The sequence below is a fragment of the Pagrus major genome, chromosome 14 (genome assembly GCF_040436345.1).
Source record: "Pagrus major chromosome 14, Pma_NU_1.0".
Classification (NCBI taxonomy): domain Eukaryota; kingdom Metazoa; phylum Chordata; class Actinopteri; order Spariformes; family Sparidae; genus Pagrus; species Pagrus major.
The window spans coordinates 9,699,439-9,715,445 of NC_133228.1; the positions used below are offsets into that span (position 1 = coordinate 9,699,439).

Below are 16,007 nucleotides of genomic sequence, written 5' to 3' on the forward strand. Positions count from 1 at the left end.
CTTTCCTTTCCTTTACTTTCTATTCCATTCCCTTTCTCTCATTTCTTTTCTTCTCCTTTCCTTTGACTTCCTTTCCTCTTTTCCTTTCCTTCATTTCCCATCTCCTGCATTCCCTTTACTTGACGTTCCTTTCCTCTCATTTCCTCTCCCCTTCATTTCTTTTCCTTCCCTCTCCTTTTCCTTTTCCTTTTCCTTTCCTTTCCTTTCCTTTCCTTTTCCTTTCTTTTTTCTTTTTTTTCTTTTCTTTTCTTTACTTGCTCTCTCTTCCCCTTTCTTTTCTTTTCTTCACCTATGCTCCAATTTCTTTCTTCCTCTCCTCTCCTCTCCTCTCCTCTCCTCTCCTCTCCTCTCCTCTCCTCTCCTCTCCTCTCCTCTCCTCTCCTCTCCTCTCCTCTCCTCTCCTCTCCTTTCCTCTCTTGTCCTTTCTTTTCTCTCAGTCTACTATTCTCTTTCTCACTCTCATTCCCTCTCATTTCCTTTAATTTCCTTGCCTTTGTTTTCTGTCATTTACTTCCATTTTCTCTCCTCTTCAGTCCCCTTTATTAATTTCCTCTCCTTCTTTTTCATTTCTTTATCTCTCTAGTCATCTCCTTTCCTTTCCTTCCCTTTCCTTTCCTCTCCAGTCTTCTCATTTGTTTTCCTTTCCTTTCCTTCTCTTTCTTCCTTACCCTTTTCCTACTTTCCTTTTCTCTCCTCTTATGTCCTTCCTCTCTCCTTGTGTCCTCTCCCCTCCTCTCTAAATGTCTACATTTTTGACCAATTAAAGTGGCTTTGTAGAAGAAGCCGATCACATTCAGATCACACGTCACGCCGGGCAGAAAAACATGAAGGTCATCGCTGCACCTTTTGAAATGCAGAACACACTTTGCTCCCCTGCAGCTCAACAGACTCTTTTACCAATGAGTCTCATAGAAACGCTGATGTCGCCAATCACTCCACTTGTGTGAGTCATGTTTGGTATCACTCGTCTTCTCCACAGATTGGTGCGCAGATTGGACTCACTGTCTGCATTCAAAATATGTGCCATCTGTTTGGTGATTGACTCTTGACTTGAGTGGAATGCGACTGAGCAATCATATCCTCCTTTGTAGAGCTGACTCTAAGAAAGCATCAACAGTATTATCATTTAGCTTATATTCTATTCATTTCTGTTATATTCAATTTTATTCACTTGTATCCAGCTTCATTTACATAAAACTTCAGCATGTATATAACTCAGTTGATACACAGTTCTCTTTAGGACAGCAAGGGAGTGAAGTAAGTATAAAATGTAGAAGTCCAGAAAGACGCCAAGTCCGGCCAGATGCAAAAACTGAGGATACTGACCTCAAATTAGTTTTGCTGTGTCATGAATTCAATTAAAAACCAAACAAAACATTTTTGACAATATTCCAGTAACCATTATCTCCAGAGACAAGCTCCGCCAAGCAGTACAAAATCTGGTTATTGTTAAGGTTTGTAAAAATGGGAAAGAACCAAATGCATAAGCATAATATAATGATAAGCTGAAACCAAAAAGCAAGAAACACAAGACCGGCCAAGTCCAAGAAAAAATTTAAGAGAAATACAAATTTAGGACAAGCCAGAAGCCACAGAGAACAAACAGGAACACTGGATGAAAACAGGTGAACCAACAAAGAGTGATGGGGAAACACAGGCTTAAATACACAGGAAACTGTACTCACTTGGAGATACCAGCCACCTAAATATTTTCATCAAGATCCATGCATTATTCCCTAAGAAATGTATGAAAATGTTGAAATGATATCTTCACGTTAAAGAAAGTGAGAATAAAATGGGTCCATCCCTTCACCTGGATCCGCACCAAAAGTTAATGGGGTCTATTCTGGGCTGAGAACCGTCCTCCATCCAAGTTTATTTTGAAATCCATTCAGTAGTTTTTGTGTAATCCTGCTGACAAACCAACCAACAAACAGACATTCAAGGTCCACATTAGCTAGCATAGCAAATGTTACACTGATGAGTGATGTAGGGTGAAGTAATACGGAGGATAACCATCATCACTTGATGTTCTTGTCTTCTACTGTATTCCTGGCAATAAGATGGTGAACAGAGTCCTGGCAGCCAGTGAGTTTATTAAGCCGCCAGGAAACTAAATACTAGAATAGTAGAGAGCATGTAAATATAGCCAGTATAGATGTTTGTTTTATCATACAACCCCAGACAGAGTTTGTTTGCAAATGATGATTTGAAAATACAACATTTCTGCAGTCTTGTGTGCATAGACAGGGTATAGAAAAGGTCCTTGTCCCTGTCTGTTTACAAGACATCATTTGATATTTTAATAAAAATTCTGAAAATGTACTGAATGTTCTCTCCTCGCTCAGTGGGTTCAAACTGTGTCCATGAGCCGTACCTTTTGTTTAGAAACTGTGCAGCGATGAAAAAGAATGATGAATAACAGTTTTTAGTTTGAGTCACTGCTTTCTTAAAACATGTGTCAGCAGTCTTAAAACCAGCTCTGATGAGTGTGCGTGGGTCACCGTGTTGCAGAATAAGCAGCGAGGAAAAAGCAACAGTGACAAATACGGAACAAAAGAGCGTTTTCCTCCACTCCTCTGCTCCCCGGTAGGTTTTAAGCAGCTTATTAAAAATTGAGCGTGGAGAGTTGTGCAATGGCGGATCCATCATGATCCCCCCCCCCCCGCGCCTGTCACAAGCCCTGCATGGATAGATGGATACTGAAGCACCCTTTTTCACACTCGCGAACACAGTATATTTTGGTGGGCTGGCTGCATTATTTCACCATTTAGAAATGTGATAATGAATTTCTGTCGCTGCAGAAGTTGGCTCAGACCGGAGAAGAAAATCCCCACGTGGCAGATAAGACAGGAAGTGCGAAGAAAAAGAGGAATACAGTGTTTGAATGTGTAATTTGTGTGTATATTTAGTTTGAAGGCGCAACGGTGCATCCCTCATGTGTCATAGAGCTATTAAAAAATGCATATCACAGTGTGTGTGTGTGTGTGTGTGTGTGTGTGTGTGTGTGTGTGTGTGTGTGTGTGTGTGTGTTCAGAGAAATGGTGCAACTCTTCTGCAGAATAACAAGATTTAAAATGGAAATAGTGCGTACATAGTTTCCTATTTCTGTATGTGTATTTATTTTCTTGAGGCCATCAAAGTCCTTCATTCTGTCTCACACACACTTCTTCTTCTTCTTCTTCACGTCCCTCAGGGCTGAACTACCCACCAGTTTTGGGTCAAACTGGCAACGGCAGCTGATTCTTGCATAACGTTCAGTTGGAGTTTACTGACTGAGCGCTCGTCTAACTCCTCATCCTTGAACTTCTTCTGCAGCGTTACTTTACATCTAATGACAGTGTCATTAAAGAGTGTCGGCAGGGAAATCTGTGTCGCCGCTGAATAATACAACTCTCAGTAGGAAAATCAGACGGATTTTAAAAATGAGTGCTCCTCCGTGTCGTGTCCTGATCTCATCTTCAGGTAGCGTCCTGCGCCTGCTGGTATGATTTGATTCTGCGTTACATAAGCAGGCAGTGGCTTCTCAACACTTTTCAGACCAAGATGGAGAATCTTTCACTTATTACCTTTTCCATTTCTTTCTCTGCCTTTTCCTGCCTTTGTGTGGCCCTCTTTCTTCAGCCACCAGGCTACAGAGATGGACAGAAACAACACAACAGACTGACAGGAAAACCTGAGAGGCAACCTCCTGCGCTCTATTGATTGATTCCTCTGACGTGATTAGTTTCAAACTGGAGAGATGGTGTTTTTTTGTTTTGTTTTTGATGCTCAAAAACACCATCAGCTTCAGTAGAGGCGCCGACTCGCCTTGATTGAAAGTCTTCTCTCTTTGCTATTCCACTGGGGCCTCGCTTCACTGCTATCTGTTATACATTATACATTTTAATTAATATGCTTGACTCGGTTTGACTCTGCACCTGAGCCCAGCCACGCGAGGAATCACATCTCCATTACCTGCTTGAAAATGTGTCCTTTACTTGATGACGCACTTGTCTCGAGGTGGGGATGTTCAAAACGAGCACCCACTTTTAGCTCTGCCCGCAGCCTCGACCACTTATTGCTTTTAAGACGGAGACAAGATGACGAAATGGATGTAGAAGCGGAAGAGGACGCTATCATATGTCCCTGAATGACGACAAAGCCCTTGTGACATCATTGGAGGCGGTTGGACACGCTACGATCAGACTCCAGAGATGGTTGATCTTGGGCGTAACTGCACAATTTGGTACCTCAAAACTGTTAAAGCATTCTAATTTCAATAGATATCTTTGCAACACAATACATAGAGGTATCAACATAATGTCAAAACTTTTATTTATTCACATTTTGTGGATATTTTCAGTCAAGTTTTAAAGATCTCAACACAAATTCTTCCATATTTCACCTTTAAAGGGGCCAACTGAAGAAAATGTTTCATAAAATCTGCCAGAAAGTACTTCCTAAGCTTTAACACCATGCGTCTCTACTATACAACTTCTGTCTTTCTTAGATTTTTAATAAATTGTGGGAATGAGAAGGGCACCAAGACATTAAGTGCATTAAAAACTTTGAATGCAACGGTTTATTTTTTTGCCATAGCTATATATGTGGTCAAACATGAACCTGCAACTAAAAGGGACACTCAAAGGGATTTTACACATCAAAATCTGGTCACATGGGCGCTATTGTGTCTCCAGAGGGAGCGCTGTGAAATCTGATAAAGTGTCGGATGTGGCTGAAAACTAAAAATTTGAAAAAGAAAAAAATCTGGGGTTGTGGATTTAAAAAGGTGTGAGCTTGTGAGCCTTGAGCCAGGTTACACTAGCAGCTACTAGCATAAAACACCACAGTCAGCAGTTAAGTTGCATTATGGGCAATGTAGGCTCCAGGTTATCAAGAGGAAGATACCTAAAGTTATTAAAACAAGTGTACACTCAGAAATGAATGTACAGATGTGAGATTGTAGAGACGAGCTTTCAATGCTCACCATGTTGATAATATGTAATAATGTCGGAGTAGTATAAGCTCCAGTGCCACTATTGTGTAGTTATGTCTATCTATCTATCCATCCATCCGTCCATCCATCCGTCTGTCTGGTGCTCAGCTCCTGGCAACCGCCTGCCCCTCGCTCTGTGCCCTTAGATAAACACAGCTGCTCCCCTGCATCTGCAGACAGGACTCTCGGCTCCTGATAAGATATGATCAGCTCCACTTAAAATGCTGTTTCTCCCTAATGCTACGGGTCCAGAGAGATTGTCAATTATCCAGGAGAGAACCAAGAAACATGCCTGCTCTTCAAAAACGTGACGTTACTTTTAGATTTTGAATCTCTAAGATTTATTTCCCCCAACAGCATCCGTTTCGAAGGCTCCCACTCTTCTGAAAATCTGTTTATGAAAAGCTTGAGGACAAAGATTCTTGGTACCATAATATCGCTGCACAGTTAATTAAGAAAAGTGTTTTAATGAAAGCAAAATCTACAGCCTGCAGTCTGTAAAACTGACTAACACGACTTACAGTAGGGGGCCAGTGTGAACAAGGACATGCTCTGGTAACAGTTTAATTAACACAGTGTGACTGTAATCAAGTTCCTTGTCAACTACTTTTGTGTTAACAATCTCATAAGGAATTGAGGCTGCAACTGAGAAGAGCTTTCAGTCTAATTAACTGAGTCACTGTTGATTCTGCTTTTTTCTTATCTAACTCGATATGTGGTGTTAGGTGTCCCAAAAGAAGCAGAAATGAATCACGATGATAAAAATAGTTTTGGCAAAATTATATAGCGATATATACAATTAAGTGTTTTGAGCAAGATGAGGACACTCTTCAACTTAGAAAAGGTTATTTAACCAGATTAGCTAGCTTGGCTCGGTCTAATGATAACAAAAACCAGTACCTTTAAAGCTTAACGTGTTATAACTAATTTGAAAAATATAAAAATGACACTTGGTGGTTTTAACCATCTCTTTTTGCCTAACAACCTCACGGTCACAACAATACGACAGTCAGCCCCTAGCCGCCAGAAAACCACAATTTGTTGTTTGTACATTCAGTTCAGAGCCAAGCTAGCCACCTGCTTCCAGTCTTTATGCTAATCTAAGCAAACATCTTCTTGGCTGTACCTTCATATTTAGCTCACAGACTTCTAATCTGGTTCTTTAACATGACAGTATTTTGGCGTAAAAGCTAGGCAGCTTTCAGGAGAAATTTTGCTGGATTACAGGGTCGCCGTTTAGTTTAACAAGAGCATTTTGGAAACAGCAGTTTCTTTGTAATTAAGTAAAACGGGCAGACCTAATTTCGCTTCCCCATTAGTCCTGACCTTCTGTTCTGATCTTCACTGCGTGGAGTGCGAGGTACCATGATCCTGCTGTGATGAGGAAGTGGAGGAGAGGTGGGAGAGGAGAGTAGAGGGGAAGTATGTCAAGGAATAATTAGAGGGGAGATGGGGGCTGAGGTAGGAGTGCTGCAGACTGAGTGTTCGGGCTTCGGTCCTTGATTGCAGCCCGCTCGGTTACGCAAGTGAAGCTCCATTTTAGCCACTTACTTCCCGAGGATTGGATGGATAGAAAGAGCTATCCTTTTACACACTGAGATATCTTTATAATTCCTCCTGTGCTTCCATCAACCGCCTCACTGCTCCTCTTTGTTTCCTTGATTGGCCATTGTTCAGCACCAGCTTCTCCCCCATTGATACTCTTGACCATGTATTGGCCTTTTGGCTAGAAATACATTTCACTGATTTACAGAGGATTTACAAATCAATATCAGTAATCATATGTCCTGTGGATGGATGCCTGCCAATGTTCCTGGAAAGCGAGCTGCTATCTGACTCCCTCCTCTCCTCCTTATTTTCTCGCCTCGCTCTGCGCTTCATTAAGCCGACTGTGGCACGTGTTTGAAGCGTGAATAAAAAGAAACATCTGACAGGGCTAGCAATGCTAAACGGGCTCTCTAATTGGCTGTCGGGGGTTGTTGTGTGGAGAAGTTGGGGTGTTTCCTGAAAGCAGGTAGCCGAGGAAGGGAGCTAATTGGAGATTCCTTCAGTGAATATCAAAGAGGAGAAGAAGATGGACTTCGGTCTCGTTAAAAAGAACACACATCCCAGGCTTTCCCTCCTCACTGTACAAACAAACTGTATTATGGTTATATATTATAGTATTTTCTGGATTGAATGCTGATAACATGTGAAACGAAAGGGGATCCGAGCAGGTGGCGATGGTGGAGAATGATCACAGAGCTTTGTGTATTTTACGGTCACATTCATCTCTCATAAGAGCTGGTGTATCGTTGCCTTGCAAAATTTGTACATCCAGCCTTGATTTAAAGGAGACATATTATGCTTTTTCATGTTTTTCCTTCTCTTTAGTGTTTAATGTAGGTTCTTGTGCATGTAAAAGATCTTGAAAGTTGTAAAGGTCAAAGTCCGCACCAACAGAAGCTCCTCTCTCCCACAGGAAACAATGCTCCTTAAACGCCTCGTCAGTAGTCCTGCCTTAAAGGTTCGATATGTTAAAAATTGACCACCTGTCGAATTCAAAACAAATCAAAAACAGATCGGGTGCTAGAGTAACCGCTAACTGCTGCTAACTGTAGCAACAGTTAGCTAGTTAGCTCAGTTAGAGAGAGGACTTGGAGTTCGCTGGGTCAGGTGGGAGTATGTTGACCAATTAGAGCCGACTAGGTATTCAGGAGGAGGGGCCTTAAAGAGACAGGAGCTAAAACAGAGTATTTCAAGAGGGGGGATACGGTGCTGAGGAAACTAATGTGTCTATTTTGCGCATTAAAACATGTAAACCTATTATTTTAGTAACCCCAGATAAAATTACAAACCAAAAATGAGCATAATATGTCTCCTTTAAAGTTCTATGTATTCGGTTAAATATTGGGTTAGTGGTACTGCAGTATAGATTGAATAAAATACAGAAATATACAAGATAAAATATATAGTTGAAAAGGTTCAATGTGGAAAGCTGTTGTGCAATTACTGCAGAGCTTTGAGACTTAATCACTGTGCTTGTGGCTTGCTGGTAGCGCTCTGACTTGTTTTTCACTGCCATCGTTCTTTTTCAATATCTCGTCTGATTAAATTACAGCTGGGTGGTGTTCAACTGAGGAAATTAAGCTTCTGTGTGTGTGAGAGAGCATTTGTGAGCAGTACTTTCAGAGATAAAACGACATACGTGCTGTATTGTTAACCCCACACACAGCAGGAGGGGAAAATATATTGTGTCCGTATGATTGATGACATTTGAATGTGATTGCGCGTGTTTGGCCGAATAGATTTAGCTGTTCAGGCGGCCATCGGGTCTCCACTCTCTTGATAGTAGACTTCGGCCCATGAATCCTGATTTCCCTGTCGGCTAATCAGATAACAGTCCTCCTCTCTGGTCTCAAGGGATCAACCAATCACACTCCACCAGGTTAGCGCCATGGTAATGGCTCAGCCCATGAACAGATCACTTCCTCTTCACTGTCTGAGGTTTAGAGCTCTGCTTCACATTAAACCTCGACTCTGAGAACTGAAACTGAAATGTACAGTAGCTTATTGAGAAACCACTTTTGACAAAAAAACAAAGTACTTAAAATACAAATAAATAAACAAATAAATAAAATAAGTTTATTGATACAGCTCTTCAAACGTACATGATACAAAAAAAATCCCAATTCGATTTAAACAGGTACAAACATAAGTTGCATGGTATATAATCATGGATTTGAACACACCAAAAGCTACCAAATAAATATTTTTTCAGGGCATGTACTTTGTAATGAGTGTCAGGTAGTCAGGGCCTACAGACTAAAGGCAGATCTCCCAGTAATAACTTGAGGGATTTGCAGTGAAATCCAATCATCAAGAGCCATCCAACCCAAGAATGACAACTAGAACAATAACCATAAATGTATCATTTTCAAAATCCTTCTTACTCAAGAGGATGGTGAGAAAGAATGATAGAAACACTGACAGGTAATCAAAATGTATCTTCAGAATTTCATTAACCAATATCCCTCTAGTTTTCTTTTTGGTGCTTTGTGTAATATGCAGCAGCAGTAACAGGCCATCCATACCTGTTTTTGTGAGCTGCCGAACAGATGGAGCACGCAGCTCACGCAACCCAATCACCAGATTAAATGTTGGCGAAGTATGTTTCTGCAAAATAAGTTTATACTTCACGTTTCTTTATGTTGCAACTTTAGGTTTGTTTAAGTTACGTTTTCTCCTGTCACGATGTGCTTATGGTCTGCTGAGGTTTAGCTACAGAAACCACTTGGTCAGGGTTAGGAAAACATCATGTTTTGGCTTCAAACACCCAGCACGACTTCCTGTCACAAATATCAATTTTTCTCTCCAGGAGTAGTAGTTATCATTATAGTTCTTGGTGTGGCCCGGCCCTTCGGACCAACTTTGATATGGTCCTGAGGAGCAATCTAGCATGGCTGTGATATAAAATTGCAACTTTCACGTTATTAGGCAAAGGAGACCACCCAACATGTTTGTGCAGGATGTAACAATGTGTGTTATAAACATCACCAGCAATCAATCTAACAGCAGAATGATAAACAGCATCTAGGGGCTGAAGAGTAAAGGCAGAGGCACGCCTATAAATCACATCACCGAAATCCATAACCAAGAGAAAAACAGCTTCAACAATCCTTTTCCTTGAGCCTCAGAGCAGTCCTTACTCTGTATTGACTGGTCTGTGCTGGACTTGAACCAGAAACCATCTGGTCTCCACACAGACTGAGCTACTTCCACCCCAAAAAAAGTTGTTGCTGGGGGGTCGAACTCATCAGAAGTATAAATAAAGTATAGTCTGCCTTAGATATGACTTTCTAGTCTCATAAATTGAGGCTAATTGCCATATTTTATGGAAAATTGCAGCTGATGCTGGAGTCATCTATTTGACTGCTTCAGAGTGTGTTGTGAAAATTGCCTTTCATCTCATTAAAAGGAGAAATGGCTCATGCGGTAAAAGTGTGGACTAACAGGTGAAAGAATGGAAAGGAATCAAAGATAATAATATCGCTGTAAGAAGTTCCGACCATCGAAAGAAGGCTTAAGTGTGTTTGTGTGTCAGCAGGAGCCTCCTTTACAGAGTCTGCTCTGCTCGTCAAACAGCTAAAGGAGATGTTCACTGGCCCAGAGTCCTCCCACACACAGCTGCTCCCAAATAATCAGCCCGCACGTGTGTGTTTGTGTGTGTGTGTGTGTCGTTTCATATGTGCAGACTCATGCATCCTTGTTTATGATGCGTTTGTATGTGTTTGTGTTTGTCCCTTCATAGCACACTGTCGTACGTGTTACCTGTGTTTCTGTGTGTGTGTGTGTGTGTGTGTGTGTGTGTGTTCAGGCTTGTTTATCTGATCTTTTGGCACCGTGTGTGTGTGTGTCTCCCTCTTTATCCGACAGCTCCATGCCTATCCAGCCGCTCTCTCATCCTATTAAGACTTCTCCTCCCAAGGGATCTGCTTGTCCGTGTGCTGCAGATCACAGTCTGGCTCTGCTACTGAGCCAAGTAGGACTCAGCAAAGGCCAAAGCCAGCCGTCAAATATTTGTTTCATCAAAAACTGAGCTATCCACCGTCTGAAAACAAAAGAAAAGGCAGCGACTTAGCTGTGCTGATCCTCGAGAGAGAGAGGTTTCTTTTTACACTTTTTCAGCACCTTAGAGAGGTCAGAGGTCAAAAAAGCAGGGTAGCTTCCCTGGAGCAAACAAAGTGTCCTGTGTGAAGAAATATCAGTAGGGAAGATGGTTGCTGTCACATAGGCTTAAACCTAGTCCTTCCGATGTGAGGACAGCGTGACTTGTTGTGCAAAATTCATGCACGAAACAGAAGCATATCATGAATATGGGGAGCTGACAGATGTGACAAAATTAGCAATTCTTCTGTGTACATAGAAAAAAATGAACATATTTCATGTTTGTTTCAGTTTCTTGATGGTCCCATTAGGCTAAATAGGCTCTATGTTTACCCCTGTGTTTAAGGATTAGTTAAAGATTATATTCGTAACATTTTTATGTAGACAAGTAACGTTTTTAAACGTGAAAATGCTCACCAGGATGAGAAGACCGATACCAGTCTCATTTCTATATACTTAGCACAAAGACTGGAAACGGGGAAAACGGCTAGCCGGGCTCTGTCCGAAGGTAACTTAATCTGTCTACCAACACCAGTAAAGCTCACTGGTTAACACGTCAGATCTCTTTGTGGACTGATATTCATTTCATGCATCAGCTGGTTAAAATCTGGAAAGAAGTTTGAGAGTCATAAATGGCAAATGCCTTCATGAGTACTGTAAAGAAATCATGCCAACCTTGCCTACCGTTAGCCTCCATCGTAGAAGCTTTGTTGCAACAACAATCTTTGTTAGCCATTTACGTCAGTCATACTTTTGTATCATCAGATCATTTTTCTTATTTTGGAACGAAACTCTATTAATGCTTGTGTGATTTTCCCAGTGAAGTCATGTTGAGTATGAAATTAATTTCTGCTGTGCCTTGGCTTGTGTCTCCAGATGGCCCTGTGATCTGGCGGATGCTGACCTACCCCCCAACTCGGCGGGCCCTCCTGGTGGGCTGCGGTCTTCAGATGTTCCAGCAGGTTTCAGGAATGAACACGGTCATGTGAGTTCAACCATCCATTATGATTTCACTCTTGCTGACGTCAAGATGAAGATTGTTGTCCTGGCACCAAGATGTCAGGGCTCTGACCTCCTCTTTGTGGGCTGTCTCATTATCGCTGGGGATCAGGTCGGTGATCGTCTTGTCGTCAGAAAAATTTGATGAGGCTTTGCAGGTCCTGCCTGTATGTTAGACCAGCTGGTTGATTGGTCAGGTGCAATGTATGCTGATCAATTAACTATTAGATTTACCCAGAGCCCTTGAGTAGAGAGTGTAGTGTCATCTTCATTTACTCCTATGGACCATATTTTTACAGCAATGGCAGGTCACAGAGCATCTCAATAGAATCTCTAGCTCTTTTATAAGGTAGGACTCTGTATTCAATCATTTAAAATGCCCATTATGAACTATCTGAAGTCTCTGTGAATCACGTGACGACAAAGCATTTTGAACTGGATTCGTGAGATCAAGTGAGAATCCATCTTGCCAAACCTCAAGCTTTGCACTTGTGTCCAAACCGCAGGGACTGAGACCAATCGGCGTCCTATGAGGGACTACTAGCAGCTACGAGTGCGGTTTAGGTCCGACAACGGTGAGAGAAGCAACTGATTGTTTGAAAGCAGCAGTGGCGGTTAGCATAGATGCCACTATAGCATCGATTATTTAGAACTGGAGAGTATATTTCTTTAAAAGAAAAGCACTGAAGGCTATTCACAGTGGAAAAGAAGTTTTCTCTCCTGATTGGTTTCGGCAAGAGTTTGAGATCGCCCTCCTGCTACATCATATGGTTTGTTCATTTGATTGGTCGAAGACAGATGGTTAGCTCAGTCAAAATGTATTTTTTGTGTGACTTTGTCATTTATCCGTACCATTGATCAAACTGTACAGTCTGCCCTGTTACTAGACTATATCACCATTGAAAAAGAAAGTTCCAGTGTGTTTTTATCTCTTTCGCCCTCAGAGTTAATCAAAACAATGATGATACATAACACTGAAGCAGCTGTCCATTTTAAACACAAGAGCGATCCAGACAGATGTATTCGGTTTAGCAGCAACGTATTAAATCACAAAACATTTCTTTCATCTTACATAACACATCATACACCGGGGAGCAGTCGCCTCATCGCATTACTGCCCACTTGCCTGTGAAGGGACGGATCACCTCTCCTCTTTTATTCTTTTTTATCTCTCCATCCGAAGAGATTGTGTCATCTGTCTCTGTCTCACCTCCCCTTTGAGATGAACTATATTACAAGCTCTGTAAACAATCTGTGGATATGTGCTGTTGCTTAGCAACCCTCGGAGGTGAGAGCAATAGGATAAGCGTGCGCCCTTACAACTGTGTTTCTGTGTGTGTTTGCATGCATGTGTGATTTTAATGCACAAAATGTGACACTACGGACTTTGGAGTCTGCAGATGTGCACCTGTGTGACGTGTGTGTGTGTGTGACGTGCACTCTCGTGGATATGTGTGTGTGACTGAAGGTATGGATATCGCATATGTGTGCTTGCATGTTGAGATTCAGGTGTGGTTAGCAGAGGCATCTGTCACACATCTCTTTAAAATACTGTTTATGTGCCTCTCACCGAATGTTATGTCGATTGACTATCGGCCTCCCCTGCTGTATCTTCATCTTCACCTCCTGCTAACAGACTGAACACTGGAGGGGACAAACTAAATCTATCACAGCTCTGTCCCTACCCACCTTTCTGTCTCTCTGACTTGTGTATCTGCCAGTTTATCTGTGTTAGCAGTGGCCCATTTTCACCAAGCATTGTGTTATGTTTACACCTGCCACATTAAAATGTGTCTGTGGGTCCACAAATTGAAATCTGATTGCCCTTTCATTCACAAAAATACCCACTGTGGCTTCCTTTGGTGATAATTACATCCTTCAAAACTGACATTAAAGACCTCATCCTGCTGACAATCAATTTTTGACAATACCGTCTCAGTTTGAGTTGTTTGCTCTTTGTCTGCTTTGCACCATTTCCTGCTTGGAAAAAGTTGTAATTGACTCATGTAGGCAAGGTGAACCAGATACATCAAAGTAATGTTAAAGAGGCTGCACACCTACACAGCTGTTAACACATATTTGGATAATTAGCTCTCTCGTCAGGTTGAAGGTGAGTAATTATGATACCTTTTTTAACATATGCAGCACAATTAATTGGAAAGTTAGGAAAACTTCAAGTTACAAGTACAGTCTTTTCATGCCCACACAGTGCTGGTGCTGCATTCATGTCATATTGGAATAAAAACGAGTCTCCGACTTCACAAGTCTTAGCTGTGGGAATCATTCACATCTTTCCCATTCATCTGAAAATAACATGAAAAATGAGTGAGGAGATGCCTAATCAAGGAAGATAAGTGAAAACATCTGTGTTGATTGGCTATGGATGTGGGCTTTAACAAGGACAATAAAGGAAGTGTCAGACTTGTTCCTAGACTACTATGTTCTCCAGATTTATATGATACATAATGGGGAAATGACAAAGTGTCATATGTTTCCAGGGTCCTGTGTTCCCAAGTTCAATGTCCTGTTAACGCACATTAACCCTCCTAATGTGTTTGGGTCACCACCCTAACCCTAACCCTAAGAACACAGGACCTTTGGAACATAGGACCCTGGGGGACCACGGACGTAGGACTGTGGAACAAAGAACCATAGAATTGTAGGACCCCGGGAACATGGGAGAGCAGAAATGTAGAGCAGCGAACATACAGTAGATCATTAGGAATATTGGACCCTGGGAATTTATCAGCCTGGGAGCACAAGATCCTGGGAACATGCCACTGTTGGAATACAAGGCACTGGGAACTTAGGACCATGGAAACAAAGCACCCAGGGAACATCCAACCATGGGAAAATAGAGCCCTAGGAACACAGGACCTTGGGAACATAAGACCTTGGGAACACATGACCTTGGGAACATAGGACCCTGGGAACATAGGACCTTGGGAACATAGGACCCTGGGACCATGCACCCGAGGAGAGCACATATGTAGAACTGGGGAACATAGGACCTTGGGGACATAGGACCCTTGGAACGTGGGAACTTAGGACCCTGGGAACATAGATAGGCTCCGCAATGGAGGTGGTTTCAATTTGAAATCCATCCATGATGCATTTAATCGTACCTGAGTCTTTCTACTATCAGCTCATCCAGGCTATGTTAATGCCAAATGTATCTGAGGGTAGACATCCCCTTTTCTGTGTTATCAAGTTTGGTTCGGGAAAGGATGTCATGCAAAATACATAATTCAGCTGAAGGAAATGGCCACCATGGCCGCCACGACGGGTTTTTGCCGATGGCTCCATATCTGAAAATGTTCAGGGCGCCAAACTGTACAACAGTACCAAGTTTCATGCTTTTATGAAAAGGGAACATTTTTTTACATATTACCTGGACTATAAGTTAATTATGATTTTATGTGGCTGTCCGTCTGTCTACAGGACAGCATTTAAGAAATATTTTCCAAAAACCCCTTGTAGAGAAAAAATCATCACATCACGGTTGTAATGTGGAGAGCCAGAATCTTTAGCAGAGTGCAGATAGCAGAGACTTGGCACGTGCGATTGATGGAGACTTTCCTTCTAGATAATCTTATAATCAATACAGGCTGAAAGCAGCAGACAGACAAGAGCAACAAGACAGGAACAGCAAGAACACCAGGACATCGAGGTGCAGCTGTGCCGGACAGGAGGATTTTTATAGCTTTCATTTATAGCTTTTACAGCACGATTTAGGATTAAATGAAAAACCTGAGTGGGGTCCGAAAGTGTTTTCTGACCATATATCAAGTAAAACATCAAGAATTTTGGACAGAGCCATTGAGAGTACCTGGTCAACCTACGTGAGAAAAAATAACTAAATGTTGAACTCATCTGATCAACTGATAGCCAGATTGTTTTTCTTGGTCTTTGTTCTAGTCTACATGGTGATTTCTACCAATCTGTGTCTTTACTGTATGTTTTAGGCCTTCTGTAGAGTTTTCTGTCTCTTTCCCAGCATTGATGTCACTCATCCTGTGCGCTTCTTACCTCTGTGTACTTTGCCAGCCTGTGTGTTTACCACCTGCCTTTTTGTTCCCATGCGAAGCTGCCAGGCTTGCCCTATTAGGCGGTGAGATATAAAAGGGGTCTGGGGAGCCAGTAAATCAGCCGGGCTTAGAGACAAGCTCCACTCTCCCTGTCCCCAGCTGCTTTCCCTGATTAAACCACCGGGCTGGCACAGAGAGAGAAGGAAAAGGGCAGCGAGAGGAGCTGGCAGACTGTTTAAAAAAAAAGGAAAGAAAATGCAAATTAAACTAGAGCAGCACATATTGTCCATCACTCTGCTCTGACAGTCCGTTCTCTCAAGTTTGGAACTCGACAGGAGCTAATTCATGGAGTTCAC

The 16,007-nt window shown here is 42.0% G+C and overlaps 1 protein-coding gene across 1 annotated transcript in view; it reads left to right on the forward strand.

Moving 5' to 3' along the window:
* Nucleotides 1–16,007, forward strand: part of LOC141008551 (proton myo-inositol cotransporter-like) — a 66,254-nt gene that overhangs the window by 29,283 nt on the left and 20,964 nt on the right. The window contains exon 6 of the mRNA XM_073480974.1: nucleotides 11,501–11,609. Within this exon, the coding sequence (XP_073337075.1) occupies nucleotides 11,501–11,609 (109 nt within the window). The remainder of the gene's footprint in view (nucleotides 1–11,500; nucleotides 11,610–16,007) is intronic.